Raw genomic sequence first — 27,368 nt, 5'->3', positions numbered from 1 at the left:
AAAAAAAAAAAAAAAAAAAACCCCACCCCTCATCTTTTTTGATATGCCGTTGGAGTTTATTCTATACTAAATGAAAGATACTGGCAAGTTACACAAAAAAGGACTTCCAATGTTGCCTAATCTGCAAAACAGATGGATCAGTGAGTATTTGACATATAGAAGCCCAATAAACTAGCTCTTCTTAGCTTTCATGGCTACTCAATAGCAGGGTAAGCATGATTCTCAAAATGTGCTATTGCTTCTTTCCAGGCACAAGACACCGTGTAATTTCTGCCTGCATGAGCATCAACAGCTTCTTACCTTTGCTTCCTCTATTCTGACTCTTCCAGGGCCAAAGTAAGAGCATCGATAGGCCTGGGCATCACTCAATTAATGTCTGATTCAGCTATAAGATGCTCCAAACTTCAAAAGTGAAGGGGCAGTGAATGATAAACATTATCTCTAGTCCCTGCACAGACAAACATTTGGAAGACAGTGACCCTTTTAAATCAAAGTTTATTGTAAGAATACCATATTTAACTTCTATTTGTGGTTTTGGAGTGCTGTGTTTGCCTGTTCTTGATGCAGATCACAAGTATTCTTTTAAGTACCAGCATAGGAGGAAGAAACAAGCTCATTTTCTAGCTTGCTGTTCTTGATAAACCAGTTTTCGGTTTTGATTTTGAACCTGTATTTGGTTCATTACTTTAGTCCATCATGGGGCTCTGTTTTAGGCTTTATCCTTTGTTATTAATTATTTAATGTCTTAAATGTACAGGTGGGATACTCTACTTGTAATTCTGCACCTTCTTAAATTCTGTTTTGAAAAGTTCTAGTCTAGGAAGAACTCCGCTTTAGCTTACAGTAGGAGTTCTTATTTGTTTTCAATTATGAGTTTTCTATTCTAGCAGGCCCATTCTATAAACCCAACTATTAGGGATTTAAGGCCTATAAGGGATTAAGTAAGTAGGTTTCAAGGATTGAGATTTCTTTGGACCTGGTTTCATTCAGGCCCGAAACCAAGACAAGTTGGATCTTGTTTTGAGGTTCCAAAAACGGGTTTCGACCCTGGGTTTCGTTTTGGTCAGGCCCAAAACCGAGACAACTCGGCAGAATTTCTAATTTTGTTTCTTTCTATTTTGTCTATAATAACAATGGATCTTCCTTTTTAGTGTTTGCTTGGCAGCCAAGTAGCAAGGAGAGTTTCTATTCTTGTAATCAATTCATTGGTTATTATATATAAAGAGCAAAGGGCACGGCCCACATATTTGATGTTTTGATAAAAAGAGCCTCTATGTGAGTGTATGTACTGTGGTGAACCAGTCACAGCCCTTGTGGTGAAGTAAGTGGGAAACCAAGGTGGTGAATCCTTGGGTTTGGGATTGACGGTGAAGCCTGTGGTCATATCCCCTTCTGTCTTCTCATCTTCTTTCTTTCTCTTTTTTCTTCTTCCATATTGTTCTGTCTGTAAGTAAAGCTAAACCAGAACCTGTGAAGAAGAGAACTGAGAGAGACAAAGAGATTGGGGGAGGAAGGCTCGTGTGATAGAGAAGTGATTACCTATCGCCCAGCTAGTCTCTTTATATTAAACTTTAAACAGTTACATAATATGTTAGGACTCTAAAGCCTAATCATAACAGGAACCTAATTTCTAATTAATTACAATAGGAAAGTCTAACTAACAAAGATAACTTGTAACAAATCCCACCCCATGTTATGGAGGTCTGTGGACACCCATACACTCTAACCCTGTCAAATTCCAGTAACGTCTTTGTTTCTATCGTGGTCATCAGTAGGTAATCTCTATCCCTCTTTGTGTCTTCTTATTATATCTTTAATATAGCTATTTGTTAGTCACTTTTCTGTAGCATTTTATTCTGTTTCCCCCCCTCCCCACATTTTCTATTTTTTACCCTATTCTAACTGTGGCTTTGTCATATTGTTTCCCCCAGTCCAGCCACTGGATAGAGATCAAACTTCAACCAAATATTCTCCACTCTGAGTTCTTCCTTCGAGTAAAACTGGAGGCCTATCTGACTTCTGTTTGGAGTTATGCATGTTTCTTTTTAGTTTCTGAATTATGTTTTATTTTTCAAGTTACTAATTCTGTTTATCATCAGGTTTGACTGATCCCACCGTTTGATCATACTGATCTTTGGCATAATGATCTGCAGGTTCTAGGCACTTTTCTATCTAATTTTCAGTCCCATCCAGGTGTTAGATGTTCAGTTATTGATTCAACTCTATTCTGGTGTATAACCACTAAAACTTTTATTCACTTTGTTTCTGTCCTATGGTTTTGTGTTCTTTAATCTTACCTTATCTACCCTAGAACACATCAGCTTTAGTCAAATATTGTGGTTCCAATCTGATTCCATTTGGGATATTAAGCTCTCAGTTGCAGGTTGAAATTTTCCTTTAAACTGATCAATTATTTTCTGTTGCTCCCTGAAATCGAAATCTGTTCCTGTTGCTCTGTTTCTGAGATTCTTTTCAGTGATAGGAAACTTCTTGATCTCAGAAGGCAACCCTTGGATTCATCTGAGATTCTGGGATTTTATTCTCCTATATAAAATTAGCCTTTGACCAGGATTTGGGCGAGATTAGGTTCTCTGATCTGCTGCTATTAAAAATCTCAGATTCTGTTGAAATCTTAATTGTTTAATTCTAGTGTGACTGTTTCAGAATTTTTAATCCATCCATCAGATTTCATTCTAAGCTTGAAGAGCTGTGAAACCTGTTGAAAGCCAGCTTTGACCAGAGTATTACTTGCATCTGACCTGTTGATGGATTGCTCTTAATTTTCTCCTTAATTCTGAAATTCTCTTGAGTCTGTGGTTCTGGGATTTTACTGGGAATTTTGATCTCTAATCCTTAGTTGATTTAGAACCCCATTTAATGATTGTTTAACCTTGATTACCTTGAGTACAAGATCTGTCGGAGTTGTCGTTATTTTTTAAATGTTCTCCAAGTGTCCATTATCAAGTCTTGATGAGTACCCTGAGTTATTATGTGTATAGATAGCAGTGGTAACAACTTCCACAGTTTTTTATTTTTTTATTTATTTATTTTTTATCACAAGTTTCAAAGTCCAAAAATTTCCAGCTTTATATGTTTGATGGATTATCAAAGTTGTCAATGTATGTTCATTTCATTTTTTGTGTGCTTGATCTGTTCATGTGAATTAGTATCTTTTCAAGTTATATTTGTGTTCAGGTAGTGCCCAACCTTTGCTTCAGAAAGCTTATTCCTAAGAAAGTTTCGTATTATCCATTTTGTATTGCTAGTGTTTTTGTTCAAGGGTTCAATATCCTTATCAAGTGCCATATGCTATTGGTCATAGATAAATGTAACCCAGTGTTTAAATGATGTAATTGTGTGGTATAAATGTGTGCAGTTGGAGGATATGAGCATGGATGAAGCATCAGAGGAGGCTGCAGTGGAGTTAGTTGCACAAGGAGTAATTGGAAAGAGAGTCGATGAGATGGAGTCTGGGTTTATGATGGCACTTGATTACATGATCCAACTTGCTGAAAAGGACGACGACTCTCAAGTACTAATTTTGATTGCTTGTTTTGATACCTGTACTTTTGAGAGTATCAATTATGTTCTTATCTTGAATTATTTTTGTGTTCTCTTAATTGCTAACTGGGATTATCCTTGAATCTTGTTTGTTTCATTTTTGTGTTTATGTTGCATTGCAAGCTGATGGCAGTTAATGTTGACCCCTGATGCTTAGCAGATTGGACCAACCTGTTTCTGGTTAATTGAATCTTTTAATAATAATAGCAAGCCAGACAATTTTAGGTTGTTATACATTTTTTTAATTGCTGAATTGAAGTTGTCTATTTACAGGTACTTATATAGTAAGTGGTGCAATCCGGGTCAGAATAACCCTTATTGGATTGCTGTGGGCCCACCCAAACTAAGAAACACTAAAGTCCAAAGTTAAATGGCAAAACAATAAATAAATAAATCTTTACAAACAGGGCAGCAATTCTGTAAATAGATTGAAGCTTAAGAGAGCGGTTGATTTGTAATTAATGGAAGTCGAGTGAATTGAATAACCCATAAGATTAGGGAGGTGTATTCTTGGAAGAATAAGTAAATAAGACTTATACTATTAAAAAAACGTAAGAGGTGGGGGGGTTAATATAGGAAATCAGAGATAATGAGTTAAGAGCATAAAGGGTTCCTATCTTCTCTTACCTTCAAAAGACCAGGAAACCATTGAAAAGAAGGTTGGCTTGTGGTGGCAATGTGGCATCAGCTCTCTACACAAGAGTTAAACCACACCAGGGTTTTAAGAGTGAATAATTTGACTCTAAAACCCCTTGGTTATAGACATTCACATGACTCACAATGCCAGAAGTTGAAAGATAAGGGTGATGCCATTTCTGCAACCTAGGATTGGCAGTAAAACAAATCCAGACCTGAAACTTGATTTAGATCTCCCAACTCAAGTTGGCTTTTGACCTCATACTCACATAGTACTTAATCCCCCCATAATTCGGAAGCAAACAATCAATTATCAGCTTGAACCCATGAAGTTGCAGTCAAATTATGGGAGATTTTCTAAAAAAGTTATGCTGGTAGTAGTATAGGAGGAAGAAGATAAAAGGGCAAGATGACGAACAGATGAAGAAATTAAGAAAGAAGTATAAGAAGGAGGTGTCACAGGGAAGAGGAGAGAAGGGAGAACAAAGAATGAGAGAGAAAGATAGATCACAGGGAAGGGAGGAGCGAGCACTTGATGATAGAAGTTCAGAAATCGCAGAGAGGGAGAGGAGAAGAGAAGAAAGAAGAAGAATGCGTGGCTGGTCAGTCACTTGTCACGACTTCACAAACTACAGTCGCAGCACAGTAGCTACTCAAAATAATTATTCAATTCATTCAAATCGGCAATCATCAGCGTGTTACATGATTAAGAAGAAAAACTTCTAACTTAACAACAGGAACCAACTAAAAAAAGGAAACTAAGCAATCTAGGCATCATCTCAAATGAAGAAAGTACTAAATAACTCCTACGTAATCCACCCACCCAAATGAGATAAAATAAATTAAAAGATTGCATCCTATGTAAACTATTAGCCCCCTGCAGACCAGAAAATCAGGTTGGGCCGGTTCCGTCTTGGTGTAGGCCTCCAAAGAGGGTCATTCTGGTCCAGCCAAGCCAAGGCAACTGTTAGTTAATGAGTTGTCATTGTTGTCAGCACTGTCAGTTGGAGGCTTGGAGCTATGCATACTGCACAAGTGGCAAAATGTGTTAGGTGTGGCAGTTAAAGCATGCATCATGTTTGAATGCATTTTGGGCAAGCCAGTTGGTAGAATTGGTAGAGGGGTGGTTTTGGAGAGTTGTAGAGATTGAGTTGTCTTTCAAATGCAACTGAAATTGCGTCGATCCAACTCCAGATGAGAGTTATGAACTTATGATCGTTTCTGTACAATCACTCCAAAAGGGCAAGGTTTTCGATGAAATGTCTCAATGAATAGTTGCACTATATTCTTAGTGTTGTGGATCCCATCTGATGACATCAGCATGGGTGGTGACGTGGCAGTTCGATGAGTGGCAATGTGCTATGTGGCAGCCACAAAGTAGAAGCATGCCTGCATGACAGCCAACAGGGTTGGCATGCATATGCCTATGGGGAGCAAGCATACCGCAGTATGGGAGCCCCCGTGCATTGAATGTTGGTTCCAGAATTACCACAGCTCTCAGATTAGTATCAAGCGTCGAGATTCAAATCTGGCGACCTGCTTTAAAGTGCGTCAGGAGGTTCAAGGTCATTCTCTGATTGGTTGCGTGCATTCATGTTGATGCTCTATGATGCATTATATTGGCCTTCTGATCCGGTAGTATGTGCTTCGCCGTACGGACAATGAAGATTCCTTTTGGCTGGTTCTCCTTAACCTCGAGGTTTGTTTTCAGATGGATCTTTCAACCACCTTTTTGAAGTATTATCGGACAACCATGGACCTTGCCGCCGAGCAGTGAAGGGCCGAAATTTCACTATATGTCCAAGATTCCATTTGAGACGATTTGAGCCATCCCCCTTGGTCCTAATCCAACGGTCTGTCTTCTAGAGGGTATATATTGCTAATTTTATTTTCCCGCTTTTTCAGTATTCCCCGTTTTACCCCTAAAACATGATTAAAAGGTTTGTGGGTGGTTTTGGAGTGGTCAAGCCTAGAAATATCAAATAAAAATTATATTAGGGAGAGTGGAGCATTTGTTCCCTTCCAACCACCACTCTTGAGCTTTATTGACTACTATTGAAGGCCATTGAAGGGTAGTTGGCATTGATGAAGCTTCATTGAGGATTCTTTGTAAGAAAAAGAAGAAAGAAAAGAGAGTGGGATGAGGAAGGGGTCCCCACTTGCTTGCACACACTTGAAGATTCAAGTTCTCCACCGTGTTGGGTTAGTTGAGGATTCCAATGAGCACGAAAGACAAGTTTAATGACACAAGGTCCTCTCTGGGGTACTAAGAACAAATCCAGGCAAGGTTGTAAGCATTTCTAGTTTGACTTTGGTTCTTATATCCATTTATGCTAGCTAGGTGGTGTTTGGTAAAATACCTAGACTAATCTATGCAAATTGTAGGGAATTTTATAAGTCCATTGACTTGATTTTGGTTGGAGTGTTTAGTGGGTCCTAGACACGTTAGTTGTAGCTTCTCTGTTGTTGAACTTGCCATTTTTCGCTGTTGTAGCCCTCTCCTGGTTATATGCTAGGTAAACTGTGGTAGTTGCCCTTGTCAGTTGTAGCTGACTAAAGGTTGGGTGTTGAGCAAGTTAGAATGTAGGGATTTTGAGAGAACAAGAGAGCAAGAGATGAAGAGGGGAGATGAGAGTAGAAGGTTGAAGGAGAAGAAGGAGAAGAGAAGAACAAGAGAAATGATGGTAGAATGTTGTGTATTAGAGAATGATCTCTCCCACATCTATATTGCTGCGCTAAGATAATATAAGGAATTACATACACCTCCCTAGGGAGGAAAAAGGTAAAAAAGAACAAAATACAATATAGACAACATGTAAATAAACTAATTCCTGAAGTACCCTTATTACGTAAATCCTAACACTCCCCCTCAAGTTAGAGAATAATTGTCATACATTCTCAGCATACACAACATGGTATTGAACTGATGATGGATGAACCCCTTTCTGAAGAAATCTTCCGACTGATTACCAGTCCTCACATGTAGTCATCAATCTTCTCTTTGATGAAGTGTTTGCTCACCTCTATGTGCTTCGTCCAGTCATGTTACATAGGATTGTGGGCTATACATTGCAGCCTTGTTATCACAATAGAGACGCTTGGTTGCCTCAGTATCAAACCTCAACTCTTAGACTAGCCTTCTCAACTATAGGATTTCATATATTCCATGAGCCATAGCTCTAAATTCTGCCTCTGCACTTGATCGAGCTACAACCGGCTGCTTTTTACTCCATATAACTAAGTTTCCACCCACAAATGTGCAATACCTGGATGTAGATCGTCTGTCAGAAACTAAACCAGCACAATCAACATCAGTGTAGCCTTTGATCCTCAGATGGTTGTGCCTGGCATGCAATAGTCCTTTCCCTGGGGTGGACTTCAAGTATCTGAGAACTTAGGGGCATATATATATACTGGCTTACCACTCCCACTGCATAAAGTGATGTCTAGGTGAGTTAAAGACATATAGATAAGCTTCCCCACTAGCCTTTAGTATTTACTTGCATCAACAAGAGAATGCCCGCAATATTCTCCTAGTTTGTGATTCTGCTCAATAGGAGAATTTGCAGGTTTGCAACACAACATCCCTGTTTCTTTCAATAGGTCCAACACAAACTTTCTTTGTCATATGTTCATTCCCTTCTTGGACCTTGATACTTCAATTCCCAAGAAATATGTCAAGGGTCCTAGATCTTTGATTTCAAATTGTTGGGCCAAGTAGTTCTTCAACCTATCTATCTTAATCGTATCATCTCTAGTCACAACAATGTCATCAACATAGACATTAGGGCTGTAATGGTGCTGTTACCTTGCTAGGTAAATAAGGTGTGGTCAGCTTGACTATGGGAATACCCTTCTTCAGATAATCTGCTTGAACCTCTCAAACCACACTGTTGGGGATTGTTTGAGACCATAAAGTGCCTTTTTGAGGAGACACATTCCCTTCAATTGAAGGGAACTTGAGGTCAGGTGGAGTTTGCATATACACCTCCGTAAGTCACCATTTAGGAAGACCTTTACATCTAATTGATACAATGACCAATCTTGCTGCCAATGATAAGAGAAACCTTATAGAGTTATGCTTAGACACAGGAGGAAATGTCTCCTGATAGTCAATCTTATACACCTGACTGTACCTTTGGCCACCAACCTCACCTTGTACCTTTCAACAACACCATCTACCTGTACTTGATTGTGTAAACCCACATGCATCCAACCGCAACTCTCCTCCTGGGATTGCCCACCAGGTTCCATGTATAGTTCTTCTCAAATGCCATCATTTTCTCGGATATGGCTTGCTTCCACTTTGCGTTAAACATGGCCTTAATGACGTTCTTGGGAGTGGAAGCAGATGAAAAGGCAATAGTAAAAACAATATCTGTAGGAGAGAGGGCATCATAGGAAACAAACTAGGCTATATGATTAGTGCTAACTCTATTTTTTTTGCTTTCTAATAGCAAGGTCTAACTCAGAAGGAAAAAAGAAGAATGTTACTTGACTAAAAAAGGTGGATCTTAGGATGTGGATCCAAATAGGACTCTTGTAAGGTCTTCTTTCCCCTTCTTTTGTACACAAGTAACTCGTTTGCATATACTAGAACCACCACCTGAATGATCACCAATATCAACAACATTCATCTCTTGGTGTTTCTCAATGTCAAATATAGAATGAGGAATATGCAAAGGGCAGAAAGAGAATGACATCATCAGCCTTTTCACTCCCATTATTCTCCCCTTGAAGAGGATGCTTATGAGAAGCAAAGAAATGCAAAAATTCAAGGAAGGTGACATCTTTGGATGGAAGTTGCCTTCAGGAAGAAGGATGGTAGCATTTGTAGCATTTTGTAGAGGAGGAATACCTAAGAAAGTGATATTTGAGAGCCTTGGGGTCAAGTTTAGTCCGAGAGGATTAATTAACATGAACATAACAAGCACACCCAAACACCTTGGGTGAAGAAAGAAAGCAGAAACATGAGGAGACTAGTTTTCCAAAAGAGTTTTGGAGCCAAAAAGTTTTGTAGGCATTCAGTTCATTAAGAATGCAGCAATAAAAAACGCCTCAGACCAAAAAGTCTTAGGAACATGTATGCCAAATGAAAGACTCCTAGTGAGCTTCCATCAAATGGTGATATTTTTTCTTAGCTAACCCATTCTATTGTGTTGTGTTAACACAAGCTAGCTGATGGATGATGCCATTATTAATAAAAAAGTTTTGGAGACCACCATACATGTACTTCCCCTCTTTATCATAACGAATAATTATAATTTTATTTTCAAACTGAGTGCAAATCATTTACAAAATTTTTTGAATGTACATCACTCATGTTTTAACTACAAAGTCCAAGTAGCATGGGAACAATCATCAACAAATGAAACAAAGTAGCAATAGTCAAATAAAGAGGTAGTAGGAGGGGGTCCCAAATATCAATATGCACAATATGTAAAGTGTTAAATGGGGTAATGACTTGTGTCTAATATGACAGGGGGTCCCAAATATCAATATGAACAATATGTAAAGTGTTGAATGGGGTAATGACTTGTGTCTAATATGACACCAACCCTCTTTATTTATAACAATGGAGAGAAGGTTCTAGAGAATTACAATGACCATTAAACCCCTTAGGGTTCGTTTGGTAACTGACACTTTCCTTAAAATCTATAAAACTCATTATTACAACACTCCCCTCAAGTTGGTGCATAGATATCACATATGCCCAACTTGCAGATAATAGGATGAAACATTTTACTACTAAGACCTTTAGTAAATACATTAGCCAGTTGTTCATTACTGGGAACAAAAGGCACAGTGATAAGGCCCATATCCAGATTTTCTTTGATGAAGTGTCGATCGATCTCCACATGCTTGGTTCGATCATGCTGGACAGGATTGTGAGCAATGCTAATTGCAGATTTGTTGTCACAAAAGAGCTTTATAGGAAGGGTAGTAGGAATAGCCAAATCAGTGAGAAGACCATGAAGCCATAGGAGCTCACAAATGTCATGTGCCATAGCACGGAACTTTGCTTCAGCACTTGAATGGGCAACCACGGCTTGCTTCTTGCTACGCTATGTAACAAGGTACCACCAACAAAGGTGCAATAACTAGTAGTAGACCTACGGTCATCAGGGGAACCTACCCAATCTGCATTTGTGAAGGTCTCTACCCTAAGGTGATTATGAGGAGAAAAAAGGATGTCACGTCCTGGGGAAGATTTTAAGTACCGGAGAATACGCAACACAGCTTCCATATGAGTCAAGTAGGGATCATACATGTATTGACTAACCAGGCTGACGGCAAATGCTATGTCAGGGCGTGTATGAGAGAGATAGATCAACCGTCCCACTAATCTTTGATATCTTCTCTTATCTACCGGATCACCTTACTTGCTACTCAGGTGACCATTAGTTTCAATAGGAGTGTTTGCCGGCTTACACCCTAACATGCCTGTCTCAGAGAGAAGATCAAGCACATACTTCCGCTAACACAAGTAGATCTCACGAGAAGACCTGGCAACTTCAATGCCGAGGAAGTAACGAAGTTGTCCTAGGTCATTGATCTTGAATTTCTTACTCAAGTATCTCTTTAGGCGAGAGATTTTTGTCAGATCATCACCAGTAACAACAATATCATCTACATAGACTATTTAGATAGCAATCTTCCCACCAGATCTCTTGATAAACAGAGTGTGGTCAGCATTGCTTTGAGAGTAACTTGTAGCAACCATAGCCTTATGGAAACGTCCGAACCAAGCACGAGGGGATTGCTTCAGCCCATACAGAGTATGCTTTAGCTTGCATACCTTCCCTTGGGTTTTGGAGCAAGTGAACTCAGGAGGAATATCCATATACACTTCCTCAAGTTCCCCATGAAGGAGGGCATTCTTCACATTTAACTGTTGGAGATCCCAATTTAAGTTGGTGGCACAAGTCAAGATAACACGAATTGTTTTCATCTTAGCAACTGGAGCAAAAGTCTTTTGGTAGTTAATCCCATAAGTTTGTGTGAAGCTTTTGGCAACAAGTCTGGCCTTGTACCGATCCACTGTACCATCAGCCTTCTGTTTTACTATGAAGACCCATTTACACCCAACTGTCTTCATTTGTGAGGGAAGACACACCAGATCCCATGTGTCATTCTTCTTCAGAGCTTGCATCTCTTCAACTATAATTGCCTACCATTGTGAGTTTGCGCTCGCTTCCTGCCAAGTATGAGGAATGGAAATAGAGGAAAGAGAAGACACAAAACTATAGTAGAAAGGAGAGAGTGAGTCATAAGAAACAGTTTTAACAATAGGATGTAAAATATAGGACCTAATGTGTAATACCCTACTTCTTAAACCCGGTCTGATTTCACGGTTGACTCGGTTTAACCATGCAGGACCCGAACCGGAGAGAGTTAAGGCGGGTTCCTTATGGACTATGATGGCAAGGGTGACCTTGAACACCGGCTGGCCCGACAAGTCCGAGCAAGTGCTAGAAGAGACGGGGGTACCCAAGCCCTGTACATGCACCTATCATAAGGCCATGTACGGATAAAGCAGGTATGTAGCCGTATATTAAGGCGCATACGTATATTACATCGTATGCCAAGAGTGAGATTGTGCCGAGGGCTGAATTCTGTCAAAATCCACTTGTTGGCCAAGTTTTGGCCCTCAGGTGGGCGGACAGGTGGGCACATCCACCCACCTGAGTGACCCACCCATGTGAATACTTAGTTATTTTAAGAAGTATATATAGCATTTATGTTTTCTTTTTCTTTTCTCATTTATGACACTCGGACGTTGGTGAGAAGAGTAAAGAGGAGAGAGAAAAGAAAGGAAAGAAGAGGAGAAGAGAAGGAAGAGGAAGAAGAGATGGATTTCAGCGGTGCCGAGGCTTGATCTTCCCATTTTGACATTGGAAGAGTGATCTCCAACACTAGATCTACGTTTAGAGGTGAGCAAAGGCTGGGTTCCTTAAACTTTCACCATACTTAAGTAAAACCCTTGATTTGGGTAGGGTTTCTTGAGATCTTGTCAATCCCCCTTGAAATGATGAATCTAAGGTTTAATAGATGATCTATGTGTTGATTTTGAAGGATTTGAAGAAGTATTTACAAGGTTGGAGAAGCATTGTTGATTTGAATTGATTTTGGGGTTTTGAAGGAGTTCTTGAGCAAAGAAGGTATGGTGGCTTCCCATTCCTCAAATCTAACCTAGATCTAGGTTAGAACCATCTTATGAGACCTTGAATGTGTGAAGAATGGGTTTGGAAAAGCCCCATTTGGATCCCCAAAGGTTGGGGGAAGTTGGGAAGAAACAACAGTTTCCCGCCAAGACCGGTGGGCCAGATCGGTGGGCCATCTGGCCTGCCTATGGACACCTGCCTGAGAAGGCAGGGCCCTCGGGCCCAACCGGCGGGCCACCCAGCCCGCCAGTCTTAGCAGGACCCTCGGGCCCAACCGGAGGGTCAGACCGGTGGGCCGACCTACCCGCCGGTCAGGACCAGTGGGTCTGACCGGTGGGTCAGACAGGTGGGCTGTCTGACCCACCCGAGAGGCTCCGAACGTGATTTTTACGTCCTATTGGACCCGAAACGGACGTGCGACCTTAGTTTAGGATTCTATACATGATATTGTCATCGGATCGTGTTAATCTTGATTCCAAAATGGTGAAATACGAACCCTGCTCACTCATGATAGGTTCACCAAATCCCACGCTTCTCGCACCGGATCTCACCCGTACCGAGCGTGAGTCCTTGTACACTACAAGTAAGTGGGGAGAGGACGTTTGGCCTTGTTTCAAGGCATTGTTTGGCATTCATTTAATTGCATCTAGTCTAGCCATGCCATCATGAAAATGCTATGTAGATTAGTCATCCTCACATTGTTATGCATGGGTGTTGTGTTTACTTTCTAAATACCAAGTGATGATATGCTTATGTGATGAATGTTGACATCATTGTGCATGATGCATTAATAGACTAGATGCCATAGTCGGCTTGGAAACGAGTGCATTGGTTGCCCGTGGTATGGGACGCGGTGGCACTATGCAATCGTCCTATTGTTATATAGGAGCATACGGTTTAGGATAATCACCTTCCCGTGCTACGACCCTTCCTAACAGGGGTTAAGGTGTTGGGTTACCATTTGGGGGGAAGCAGTGGTCGTGGTTGTCGGGTCACTGTGGCGGTTAGACATTACTCCCGGTTGATCATTAGGACAGTCGGCAACCCCGGTGGTATATTCAAGAGGGCCAATCGTACTGCTTTTAAATTGCTGGAGTCAGCACCTTTAATTTTCAGTTATTTACTTTATGTTGAGAGCCGGTGGTCGACATGTTTTTATTTTATCGAGTACTCACGGTGGGCCTTCTCCGACGGCCCTATGGGCGTATCGCGGGATGGAGTTCGTGGCTCGTACCCGGAGCATACGCGCACTGTGGTTGTTGTAGCACTAAACCAAAGACTTAGTAATGTTGCTTAGGTGGATGTGATTTAAAATGTATTGCATAGCATATAGTGCATATGGTTGTGATTTGTTGTGTGGACTGTTGTGTGGTCCGTCTTTCCACTTACTGAGCTAGTGAGTTCATCCCACGTGTGCACCTCTTTTAGATGATTTTGTAGGTCATACATCTGAAGAGCACGGGGGGGTCCCACAGTTGAGTTCCTTGAAGAGGACTGGTGGGCCCCTGAGGAGTTAGAGCACGGCACTGATTGCTCGTGCGAGAGTTGTGTTGCGGGACCGCAGTTCTGATGCCGAGCTGAGCTCCACTTTTGATGCCGAGCTGAGCTCTACCTTGTGATGCCGAGCTGGGCTCAACCTTTGATACCGAGCTGAGCTCTAAGCTTTGATACCTAGCCGAGCTATATACTCTGATTTTTGATGATTTCTTTTATGTACTTGATATGTGAATTGTACTCTTATTGTGTAAATATCATGCCTTCGGACCCACATGTATTTAACTATTGTATCACAATTTGGGTATCAAGTATTATGGGAATATTCACAGGTAAACCAAGTCTTTCACTGAATTGATGAGCTCTTTCTTTGTTGTGTGTATGCTGTGGTGGAATACTGTATCAGATGATCCTGGCAGGTTTGGATTAACCGGTGTTAACCCAGTCAATGGCCCGGTTATGTGTGAACGGGGTGTGACATAATGCCTTTACGAACAACAATAGGCAACTCAAGAGTCTGATCAACAGAAGAAGGAGAATTACTAGGGTCCAAGGGGACAAGATGAGGCTTGAGAGGAGATGACTGGCATGGTAGGGTAGATGCTGGATGTGTAGTGGTCTGAGTCTGCTCTCTGCGATTATACACACGTATCTTTGGCCGAGGCTCATTAGGAGAAGTACGAGTATCACTCTCCCCTGAAACGGGATACTAGCAGGGATAGAAATTTCAAAAGACGGTGGCACATCTTCCACAATGGAAGGAGACTCCCCCTGAAGAAGTGTCGCAGTGTGGTATGACACAGATTCGTGAAAGACAACATCCATAGTCACAAACCAACACCGAGTAGGAGGATGAAAACACCGATAGCCTTTCTGAGTAGGAGCATACCCTAGAAAAATGCATCGGAGATCATGAGGATCAAACTTTCCATGAGGATGATGATCGCGAGCATAGAAAACACTACCGAATACCTTAAGAGGAACAGGAAAAGCAGCGGAACCTTGGAGAAGATTTAGAGGGGAGTGGAAGGCATGGACCCGAGAAGGCATTCGGTTGATAAGAAAGGCAGTAATGAGAATTGCATCGCTCCAGTATTAGGAAGGAACATGCATCTAAAACATAAGAGCATGCTACCTCACAAAGGTGGTGATTCTTCCGCTCAACAACCCCATTCTGAGTTGGAGTATCCACACAACTAGTTTGAAGAATCATCCCATGATTGGAAGGGTAAGCTTGAAAAGACCCTTCAAAGTATTCCTGGCCATTGTCGCTTCGAAGGATTTTAATGGTAGCACCGAACTGAGTCTGAACCATGCGATGAAACTGCTGAAAGCAATAAAAGGTCTCGCCTTTGGTTCACATCATATAAACCTAAGTAGTCGGAGAATGACAATCTATAAAAGAGACAAACCACCGATAACCATGGATAGACACATAGCGGGATGGACCCCAAATATCAGAATGTATCAATGAAAAAGGAGTGACACTTTTATTTATAGAAATAGAATAAGTGATTTCGAGTTTGTTTGGCCAAAACACATGCCTCACAAAAAAATTAACTCGAATTACAATTTTTAAAGGAAGGAAAAACTCTAGCTAAAGTTCCCAAAGGGGGATGTCCCAACCGACGATGCCACTGTAGTGACTCAGAGATGGGAGGTGATGTAGAAGATGTTTGAAGAGCCTGACTAGAGACCAACGCTGAGTCATCGTCAAGCAGATACAGACCACTACGTACCCTAGCAGAGCCAATCGTTGCCCCTGTCACCAGATTCTGAAAAACACAATGTGATGGGAAAAATGTGACTTTCCAATTAAGATTGGAAGTAAGACTACTAATGGACAAAAGGTTAGTGGGAAAAGATTCAAAAGAAGGAACATGCAATACAGTAGAAAGGGATAAAGAGGGGGTACAGCCAACAGAGCCGTTCCCAAGAATAGTGGAATAAGTCCCATTAGCCAATTTGACCTTACCATTACCAGGACAAGTAATGTATTGTGAAAAAAGAGACAAACGGCCTGTCATATGATCAGAAGCCCCAGAGTCTATAATCCAAGAGGTAGAAGGGACTGACATAGTATGGCCACCAAAAGAGATACCTGAGTCAGAAGGGGTGGAATGAGCAGAGCTCGCAGTGGTAGGTGTAGGAGGGTCTGGATGTGTTAAGAGGCGCCGAAGGGCAATAAGCTCGTCAAATGATAGCGAGGCTACTGAGGAGCTCAGAGCAGAGTTAGATTAGGGCTCTCAGTATGGTTGGCCTGCCCAAAAGTACCGGCACGACCCTTCCCTCGCCCTTTTCCAGATGTATCAGAAGGACGACCATGAAGCTTTCAGCAGTGCTCCTTGGTGTTACGCTCATTCCCACAATAATCGCACTTCACTGGAGTCCTGGTAGAGGAGCCACCAGATTGTGGGGCTGCATTAAGGGACTGCGTGCCAAAAACAAATGCAGATCTCTCAGTTGGAGTGGCAGCTTACTGTGGAAGCATAGTGGTACATTGACTGTCCTCAAGTTGGATCACAACATAGGCTTGATCCAAGGTAGGAAAGGGGTCATGACTCAAAGCCTGGGACCACAATTGATCAAACTCCACATTTAAACCTGCCAAAAAATCATAGACCCTGATTTTGTCCTCTCGCTTCTGAAACTTGGTGTCATCTTTAGCGGTGGAAGGAGTATACTCATAAAAATCCAACTCAGTCCATAGTGACCACAACTCATAGTAGTATTGTGATAGAGTGAGCCCTCTCTGCCTCAAATCACGAACCTTCTGGCGAAGCTCAAAGACCTGAGCATCATTCTCTACCTAGGAATAGATATCTTGGACAGACTTCTAGATCTTCGCAGCGGAGTCAAGGAGGAGATAGCCACGCGAAAGCTGTGGCAATTTGGAGTTGACAAGGAAGGCCATAACCAGAGAGTTGGCACACTCCCACTTGTCAATCTCAGTACCGGTGGTTGGACACTTCGTGGTTCTAGTGAGGTACCCGTAATAGCCACGAGACTTGATGGAGATGCAAACCGAGCGTGGCCACATAAGGTATTTTGTGCCGTCAAGCTTGATAGCACAAGGAGGAAAGGTAGGAAGAGCCATGGTGTCTCCTCCAGTAGAAGTAGATGAGATGATAGACATGATTACTGCTCAAGGGGGTTGTGCAAATAAAAAAGACACTAGCTAGAGATAGAGAAAGCACCAAAATAACTAGAAAAAGTTAGAAAACCCAAAAATTGATAAAGGGTAAAACCCTGAGAAAACGATTTTGGGGATAGCTGTAGAATAGAGACCTCAAACGAAAAAGTGATCAGTACATATCACCACAAGGATAAGAGGTACCAATCGCAACAAACATCAAGACCATCGGAGCATCGAGCGGGGAAAAAGCAGCCCGACAGTGAAAAAACTTTCTCAGGGAAAAAACCTTGAAAAAGTGATAAGAAAAGGCTCTTGGTCTCTCAGATCATGTAGAGGAGAGTCTGAGAGCCCAGGGGAAGGATGGGTGGTGGCTAGAAACCCTCTTGGTGGTTTAAGAAGCTCCCACCACGAGAGAGAAGCAGATGAAGAGAGATGGAGGGAGGCGTTGGGAGAGAAAGAAATGAGAAAGAGGCAAAGAGATGGAGAAGAGGGAGAGCCCTTAGGGTTTCGGATCCTTAGGCTTTGATACCATGTTGAATGGAGTAATAACTTGTGTCTAATATGACACCAATCCTCTTTATTTATAACAAAGGAGAGAAGGTTCTAGAGAATTACAAAGACCATTAAATCCCTTAGGGTCCGTTTGGTAACTGACACTTTCCCTAAAACCCATAAAACCCATTATCACAACATAAAAGGAAAAATAGATGTATTATCATAATAGAGATAAGGAGATGGAAAATGTTTGTCAAACATACATAGTTCACATTGACACACATGGGAAGAAGAAAAAGAAGAAAATACATGAGGTAACTGTTTCCTCATAACAACAAAAAAAGGATGGCCAAGACGTTGATGTCAAAGCATCACAGAATCCACATAATTGTTGTCACTATGTCCACACACATTGGACTAAGTTGTGGGCAAAAAAGGTGGTCGAGGTTCAAGTAGGCAGTGTCCTTGTTCCTCATGCTCACTGCCAATAGTCCTTTTCGTCACCAAATCCTCAAAAAGACAATGAGAAGGGAAAAAGACGAAAACAATTCAAGGGTGGCAACCACACAACACGAAAAAATCCAGCTCAAATGCATTCTTAAAGGTGAACCATTAGCTCATAACACTTCAAGAGGCCCAAACAATATACCTTATCAACCCATCTTGCTGCTCAGGAACCTGGTCACAGAGCCAGTGGCCTCAGAACATTTAACACTCCCTGTTGGTAACTAATTCCAAAACAAGAGAGCTGACGGTAGACATGGGAAAGGTGTTTTTGTGATGTGAGCTCGAAGCTTCTATTTCTTCACATGGGACCTCTTCGTGGTGTCGCTATAATCTTCATTAAAGCTCATCTAATGAGTTCTTCAAGCTTTTCACATAAGTCTCTTCCTTGGAGCACCGAAGGTGTTTTTTGTTGATGTGAGCTCTAAACTTCTATTTCTTCACATGGGACCTCTTCTTGGTGTTGCTATGATTTTCATTAAAGCTCGTCTCATGATTTCTTCAAACTTTTCACACAAGTCTCTTCCTTGGAGCCCCCTAGAGTTCCAAAGAGATGAAATGGAAGCGGGAAACTTGTACATGACTCTAAAACCAAAATCGTGTGCTCTAATACCAAGTTAGAATGCAGGGATTGTGAAAGAACAATTGAGCAAGATGGGAAGATGGGAGATGAGAGTAGAAGGTTGAAGGAGGAGGAGGAGAATTGAAGAATAAGAGAAATGATGGTAGAATGTTGTGCATTAGATAGTGATTTCTCCCACGCCTATATTGATTCACTAATATAATATAAGGAATTGCATACACCTCCTTAGGGAGGTAAAAGGTAAAAAAGAAATACGATATAAGACAAGAACAAATACGATATATGACAAGAAGAAAATAAACTAGTTTCCAAAGTACCCTTAATACATGAACTCTAATAGAGCAAACACGAAGGCATTGCTCCGTGGATGTAGGCAACTTACTGAGCCACATATATCTTGTGCATTGTTTGTGTGGATATGGAGTGCTTTGTTTGCAAGATGGGTGTGCAAGACCTTCTTGCCACAGGGTTGTGTGTGTGCCTGTGGTTGAGAGGCTAGGAGTGTTACACGTCTTTGTGATTTTTGTCAGTGCCAGAAACAATTGCAAGGTACAATAGGGCCAAAAACAGAAAAAAGTTTTATTTACACTGATTTGCCCCCAGTGTCAGCCACTGTCCAACAGCAACTGCATCAGTTAGTAGTCAGCTAATGTTCGAGGTATTCCAGTTATTGTTTTGTCATCAGACTGATATTTATTAGGGCCATTACAGAAATCAGAGTCTAAAAGGGAAAATTCTGGTTCGTATCTTTAAACTTTCAGAGCTATAGGGAGCTCTTGCTGCCATGACTCGGGAAATCATGTAATTTTCGGTACTTATTTTTCATAGAAAACTTAGGCATTAGTTTTGATAAGAATTTTATGGTTTGCAATATAAAGGGATGAGTATATGAAAAAAATAAAGGAAAAAGGAACCCTGCCAGTCTGACGCAGGAAATGTCAGACTATGCAGGGTGTGAAATGACTGCACTTCCCCCCCTTGACGTGCGCTGAATATGCTCCTGCAGGTCCTCCCATTGGTCTGCTGGTCTGGTGTTTCTTATGCCAGACCGGCACGGTTCTCTTAACCAAAAATAGATTATTAGAAAGGGAAAAAAAAAAACCCTGAAAGGCAGAGTGGCCCCTGTGCCCAGACACCTGGGAGGGAAAAATGACCACCCTAACCCCATGTTAGGTAGAAATCCCGCTGCTGTTGATGTTTCCATGAGTGATCCCATTGGCCCCTGCGCTGGTGTAGAAGTGACACTGCCTTTTAGGGAACCCTCTCCCTTGGAAAATTTGTGATAAAATTTCACCACGGTCCATGTTAAGCTAGCAGTACCAAGTCGACGTCAGTTAACATTTATTTTGATTATATGGCGCAGTAACAAATTATGATGCATGGGTATGATCTGTTGACATGGATATGAATGTCAGGTACAACTTCATCCTGAAAATTAGGAAAAGATAGATGCAGTCCTGATCACTGAAGATCAGTTGCAGAAATCCAGGATTGAAACAAGATATAGGAACCATAACATAAAGAAGACAATCAATTGTCCATCCAACGGTTTGATTAAACTATAATTCTGGTTGATAGTCACTGATATAGGGTATAACGTACTATAAAAAAATACCCAAGTCTGATGGCTAAAACAGGCAGAACAGAAGTCTCATAGAGTGACTAGGACTCTTTAAACGACCGAACAGTTGGCTTTTTGAATGATCAGTCTCCAGAATCAATACCAGCAGTGCCAGATCAGTATATGCTGTAAAATTTAGACTCAACAGAACAATGAAGAACAATTTTTTTTTTTGGATGCATAAAATAATTCATTACTAGGAGAAGAAGAAGAATATACAAGGGGGGCAGGCTTAAGCCAACAAGGAAAAGCCTACCCAAGAAAAGAGGAACAAAGCAGCAAAAGCAAACAAAAATGAACAAAGCAACAAAAGCAAACAAAAATGAACAAAGCAGTCAAGCTGCAGTAAACATATAAAAAAGTGGGGAGGGGACAAGCAACCAGAAGCAACCAATAGCGAGACCAAGGATCAAGGGGGGTGGATGAGCTCAACCTGCAGGTTCCAAGATGTTTTGATGTGGAAATTTTTTGGGGTGAAGGGGATGGGAAGGGAGTGAAGGGAATGGTAGCTTTGGGCTTTGGAGATGACATCAAAGTAGATAGCTTTCCAAATCATATCCGGAGATCTAGATTTGGGGGACCATCTCCGGATGTTACGCTCCAGCCAAAGGTGGTTGATAGTAGCACAGAAATCTGAAGAACAATTTTTGAATCCCACTTGGAGTAGAACTCTATGATTCTTTCAACAAGATAGGATCTTGATTGCAGAGTATAGGCAAGTATGTGATGCAACAATATATCAACAGATCACTAAACTGACCTGTAGACGGGTAATAGTTGAAGATTCCAGATCAGACTGGGATACCTGATTGCAGGACTTGACTCACAATGTGACAGCAGTTATTCTAGTTGCTGAATCAGTCTTCAATGTGTCACAACAGTGTAGCAGGTTGTTGCAATAACAATAACACTGATTCAGGCTTTACCACAGGTCTGGGAACTTATCAGCAGCAGGATGAACAATTGGAGAATGAAGGAAGAAGAAAGATGAATCATAGGATGGAGGCGAAAGAATGAGGAGAAGAGTGAGATTAGGGGATTGGGATCAAGCTCACATCCGAGGCTTGTTAGCCCGGTATCTTATAATAGAAATCAAGTTGTTACGTGAAATCAGGACTTTAAAACAGAATAAAACTCTTCCCACACATGGATCTATTTCTGTATCTCCTCCCCCTGCTTCTTTGTCCTTGTCAAGGTAGCCCGGCTGGCTACTTCTCTGCTTCTGTGGGCATTAGGCAAGGATGTCCCCTCTCCCCTTTCCTTTTCTCTCTTGCCCTTGAAGTCCTATCTAGATCTATCAAATCTTCCACTGGCCGCCACCTCATCTCCCCCATTCCTAAATGCAAAGGTCTCTTGCTCACTCACTTAGCATTTGTTGATGACCTCATGATCTTCTCCGAGGCCGATCCCTCCTCCATCTCCACCATCATGGCCTCCCTCCGCCTCTTTGAAAACCTTTCGGGCCTTCGTATTAACCTTCTCAAATCCAACCTATTCCTCTTTGGTGTCTCAGATACCCTTAGAGATCTCCTCCTTGCTCTTATGGGCTTCTCAATTGGCTCCCTCCTTGTTAAATACTTGGTCTCCCTCTCATCTCCACCAGATTCACCTCTCACCACTGATTTTTCCTACTTGACCACCTTAGGAGAAAGTTCTAGCTTTGGAAAGGCAAGCTTCTCTCCTATGCAAGAAGATTGACTCTCATCAAATCTATTTTGCAATCCATGTACCTCTATTGGTCGGGTTCTTCGCATTGCCCTCGAGTACTTCCAAAGCCCTTGATTCCATCCTCTGCTCCTTCCTTTGGAAAGGTACCGAGCCCTCTAGATTTCTCCACCCCTTGAGTTGGTCCAATGCCTATTCTCCTAAATCCGAGGGTGGCCTTGGGCTAAGGAAAATCAAGGATGTTAATGAGGTGGGTATCTTCAAGCTGATATGGAAAATTGTCACTAAGCACAATAGTATCTGGGTCTCCTGGGTCTACTCCCACCTTCTCAAAAATGATTCCCTCTGGACTGCTCCCCTTTCCCCTGATGCTTCCTGGATTTGGCGCAACATCCTCTCCTCTAGATCGTCTGCTCTAGGTGCCACCTCCAACTTTGTTGGCAATGGCTCGAACATGTCTCTCTGGCTTAACCCCTGACACCCTTCAAGTATCCTCATTTCCATCTATTCCCCCAGGTCCCTCTATTCCTTTGGTCTGGGTAGAATGGCCAAAGTGTCTAATATCCTCTCTGATGGTGGCTGGTCCCCCCCTCTTATCCCCCTCCTCTTGCCGATCTCTGGTCCTCCCTCCCCCCCCCCCCAATCCCCCCTTGGCATCATGGTAGGGATGATAAGATCTTTTGGATTGCCTCCCCGTCCGGTTCATTCACTGCTGCCTTGGCTTGGGAGTTCGTCAGATCCAAAGTCCCCCTTGTGCCGTGGCGCAATATCATCTGGTTCAAAGGGCACATCTCGCGCCACAGCTTCACCGCCTGGCAGGCATTGTCCAACTGTCTCCCTACCCAGGATTTTCTCATTCACCGGCATATCCACGTCACCTCATTTTGTTGCATTTGTTGGAATGGTACTGAAGACATCGATCACTTGTTCTTCTCTTGTCCTTTCTCCTCCACCATCTGGAACAGAGTCCTTCAATCCTGCTGGCCCTGTCGTAGCAGAATTCTCCCCTTCCCTCGTGAATGGATTTGGATCGATATGACTTTTGAAGGCCCTTCTATTTGTGACACCATCGGGAAGCTTGCTTTTGGAGCTACGATCTCCCATATTTGGATGGCGCGTAATCTCCACAAATGGACTTCCGATTCCCGATCTTTTGACAAGATTTGGAAAGCTCTATTTTGATGTTAGCTCCAAGTTTGGTTGCCTTCACCGTAGGTTTGTTAGAAACTCCGCCAGGATCAGACTTATTGTTGATTCTTGGGGTCTCTTCCCCACTTTCCTATCACCCCCCTTAATGTTTCCCCTTTTTTTTTGGAGCCTTTAGTTCTTTTGTGGTTGTGCCTCCCTTGAGGCGTTGCCCCTTTTGGCTTACCCCCCTCTCCCTTGTATATTCTTCTCCTTTGATAATGAATTCATTTATTCAAACCGCCACAACACCCCCCCCCCCCCAAAAAAAAAAAAAAAGTCTTCCCACACATTGATAATTACTTCAACATGACTCTCTTAATAAAACCAAAAAATAGCAACAAACTACTATCCTATGGGGCTACGATAGGAAGCCTCACATAAAAGATAAGTGGATCACATGATCACTTAAATAGTCACACGACCACTTAAACTGGCCCAAACTACTGAACCGAACCACTGATTAAACCAGAATTAAAAGAAAATAAAATGAAACTAACAACCCCTAGCCATCGTTCCTGCATCGATAGGTGACTAAAAATATATATTTAATGGATCATTTATAATTTGACAGTTAATATGTAGAAATGCAACCCTAAAATGATGCAGAAAAATAATGGAAAAACAAGAACAATCAATTAGTGGGGCCACCGTTATTTTTGGGGGGAGGGGTTGTACCAGTATTCCCTGGATTAAACTGTAGAGTACAAGACATCGTACCCCAAGTGCCCAACATAATATCTCCTAAATGAAACATACTAAGATCTTGCTCAAATTTAAAAGGATCACAACTTTATGAAGGCTTTATAAACATATTCTCTTAGTTATGTTGTCATATAGATTGAAAACCAAGTTAATGCAAGTGAAACCAAGGGTTACACATTCAGTTAGTGAAGCAAATCAATGGAATGTCATCTAAAAGAAATTGACGACACAAGGAAACGTCAAACCGCGGATTTCATGAGTGCATACTATCAAGAAATGACACTTGCAAAGTATCTTTATGGAGTTGATGGCTGGGCCTGTGAAATGAATGTTTAGTCAGTTGCATTGAACCTGAAACGATACACGAGAGAAACTTTTGATGGGGGAGTTTCCTACAAATTCTAGATGCACGACACATGCTTTACCTCGTTGGTTTTTCTCTTGGGCTTCATGTTTAGTACTTCTTTTGTACATATAAGCCAGCTAGATTAGACTGGCTCTTCTGCCCCTAGCTTCTTTGGATTTCCTGTTATGGCATTTAATATTGTCCCGATCTTAACATATATGTGGTTTTGAATATTTATATTCAATTTTCCATTGTTTCCTCTACAGCGCAAGTCACTCTTGGAGGTGATCAAGGAGACTGTGTTATCTCATCTAACAAAGAAGTGCCCTCCACATGTGAGGCTTCCTTCTTTCATTATTAATGACTGAAAGTACTTCTAGCTTCAAAGAAGTTTTAATCCATGACCTAGTACTGTACATTAAGTGATTTAGTTCGTATTTTGGTTTCTAGGTTCAAGTGATCGGCCTGCTCTGTCGAACTCCCCAGAAAGAAAGCAGGCATGAATTACTTCGCCGAGTGGCTGCAGGTGGAGGTGTCTTTCAAAGTGAGAATGGCACAAAAGTTCATCTTCCAGGGGCAAATTTAAATGATATAGCAAACCAGGCTGATGATCTTTTAGAGGTGAATCTGGAACTGTTTGATTATGCCTTTTCTATTTTGATATGTATTATCTTCAACTCATCCATTGCATGGTTAATGAAATGAAATGAATGCTTCCTTTTTTTTTTTATTTAAAAATTTTCAATTCTTATTATTTGTTTCTCTTTTTCTTGCTTTGAAACTATTTGGGTGAAGAAACTGGGCTTTTGGTTGCAGACTTGCATTGTATCAAGAAGTTTGGAGAACAAAATTGATTTCTTCGCATGTCATTTTCTTTTCTTCCCCACTCTAAGTGCCTGCATATTGGCAATCTCGCAATAGGTGTTAACTAAATCATTATAGTGCATTTATAAAGTTCTCTTTATTTTGACTTGGTGCCGACCCCATTAGTTGGGATAAGGCTGAGTTTGCTGTTGTTGTTCTTTATTTCGACTTAGTATTGGTTATAATTAGTTAAAAACTATAGGGAGTTTATTTGGTTGAATTAGAAATTCCTGAGTTGTTTTTGAAAGAATGTTTAAGTCTTCCCACAAATATAAATTGGATGGGGTTCTTTCTTTCTTCTCTGATCTGGCTGTTACTAAGCACCCTAAGGATGTGTTTGGTATGCATTCTCATTCTCAAAACATAGAATGCATTCTCAGGACACTGTTTGGGTACATTTTTTTATAAAAATGTTTTTTTTCCCCCAGAATAGTTGGTCTTTTCATCGAACACTTCATAGGCTTACTTAAAAGATACTGAAAATTAACTCAAAAAGATAGACACCGTGTTGTTTGAAATAACCTAGAGGGGGGGGGGTGAATAGTTTAGACTAGTGGAAATTAACTCTTTTCGATGTATAGGTCCCAAGTGTGATTGCAAGTTAAAAACGATGCGGAATAAATAAAATAGGTACAATCACACAACACAAGATTTATAGTGGTTCGACTCAATCTGAGTTTAGTCCACTCCCTACAAGAATCCTCTTGTAAGGTGTTCCACTAGTTCTCCCTTTCAGTACGATAAGTAGAGAAGAAAACCTTTACAATCTTTTTCACGGATAAGAGTATCCTTACAAATCTCCTTTACAGGTAGAGAGGCATCTTTACAATCTCCTTTGCAGGTAGAGATGCACCTTACAATCTCCTTTAAGGTAGAGAGGCACCTAACAGTCTTTTAAGGATAAGAGGATCCTTACAATCTCTTAAGGATGAGAGAGTCTTTACACAAGCCTAAGTATAGTCTAGACTTAAGGTAAAATAGAAAATGGAGAAGTGGAATGAAAGAGGATTACCTCCGGTGTGGTGCAAATGAAATATACAATGATAATAGAATAAATGCACCTTTTGAAGTCTTCTTGATGTTTGTAATGTAAATGCCAAGATGTAGATGAAGACTTGTAGATGGTCTTGAGTTCCTCTTGAATGTAAAATAAAGAACTTGAACTCAAGAAATGGTGTAGACCAATTCTCACTTCTAATGTTCAAATAATGCTTCTCTAAAGTTGAGATTAATTGTTAATTAATGAGTAGTATTAGAGGTATTTATAGGTGAGCTTAGTGAAGCATTTTAGGTAGGAAATCAGGCTCTAACGGTCGTATTCTGGGACCACCGGTCGACCGCCATAGATAGCTAGTCGACCGGAAAGAGCTGTTGAGGCAAAATATAGCCGTTGGGGCACTTCCAGGCAGTCACCGGTCGATCGGGACTTTCTACCGGTTGACTGGCTATGGTCTCGAACAGTTTCGGTCGACCGGGGCTTGCAGCCGGTCGACCTCAAGCCCCGGTCGACCTCCAACATGATAGACTGTTTTGACAGAATGCTGTCATACTGACCAGTCGTCAGTATTTTGGCCATAACTTTTTGGTCTGACCTTGGATTGATTTGAGATCAGTTGTGTTGGAATCACAACTCAATTTCCTACAACTTTTATGAAGTTTTCATCTCCTGATACGGACTTTAAGATTACCTAAAATACCTTTGAGTCAGGCCAATGTGGTTTTCACATAATTTCACTAGAACACATTTTTCCTAATATGTTCCTCACCACTTAAGAGACTTTCCATACTTGGTCAAGGTATCCTCTATGGTCATTCTAGTATGATGCAATGCACATGCATGTGGTGAGTGCATATATGTATGTGGAAGTTATAAATTACATTAAAAATGACCAATCTATCCTAGTGGTTTTCTTCTTCATTTAAACCTTCTACTCTTTGTCACTTTATCTTCTTTTCTTCTTGTTTGCAATTCCATGTCTTTAAGCTTCATGTCTTGACATCTTGAAGCTTAAATTCTTATGATATCTTCTTCAAGCATTGATGCCAACTTGTTGATACTCTTCATTTGATGACTTCAATCTTCATTTTTTCATTTCATTCACCAAATTCGATCTTTGATATGAAGTCTCTACAAAACAATACTTAAAGGAAAATTGTGACATACCTTCATATGTTTGTTATCATCAAAACCAACTATAGGAGTGTGGGCATATCCCTAACATTGTTTACTTTAGTGTTCCTCAAGGTTCTTATCAGATCTTCTTTCTATATCATCATTGTTCCTTGCTTTTTAGGTTTAATTCTTGGAACTGATCTGTAAGGTTTCCCTACTGTGAGGGGAAAGCCTAGCTTGGCTTCTGTTTTTTCTTTTTTTTTTTTTGTCATGCGGTTGTGCTTGGAGCATAAGT

The 27,368-nt window shown here is 41.2% G+C and overlaps 1 protein-coding gene across 1 annotated transcript in view; it reads left to right on the top strand.

Annotated features, from left to right (window-relative positions):
• LOC122090086 (protein PEP-RELATED DEVELOPMENT ARRESTED 1, chloroplastic) overlaps positions 1 to 27,368 on the top strand; it is a 39,163-nt gene that overhangs the window by 3,382 nt on the left and 8,413 nt on the right. The window contains exons 2-4 of the mRNA XM_042659924.1: positions 3,377 to 3,532; positions 24,363 to 24,431; positions 24,547 to 24,717. Of these exons, the coding sequence (XP_042515858.1) occupies positions 3,377 to 3,532; positions 24,363 to 24,431; positions 24,547 to 24,717 (396 nt within the window). The remainder of the gene's footprint in view (positions 1 to 3,376; positions 3,533 to 24,362; positions 24,432 to 24,546; positions 24,718 to 27,368) is intronic.

This window comes from Macadamia integrifolia, chromosome 9 (genome assembly GCF_013358625.1).
Source record: "Macadamia integrifolia cultivar HAES 741 chromosome 9, SCU_Mint_v3, whole genome shotgun sequence".
In the NCBI taxonomy this organism is placed as follows: Eukaryota; Viridiplantae; Streptophyta; class Magnoliopsida; order Proteales; family Proteaceae; genus Macadamia; species Macadamia integrifolia.
The sequence above is the reverse complement of the archived record's forward strand: the minus strand, read 5'-3'. Positions and strand labels throughout refer to the sequence as shown.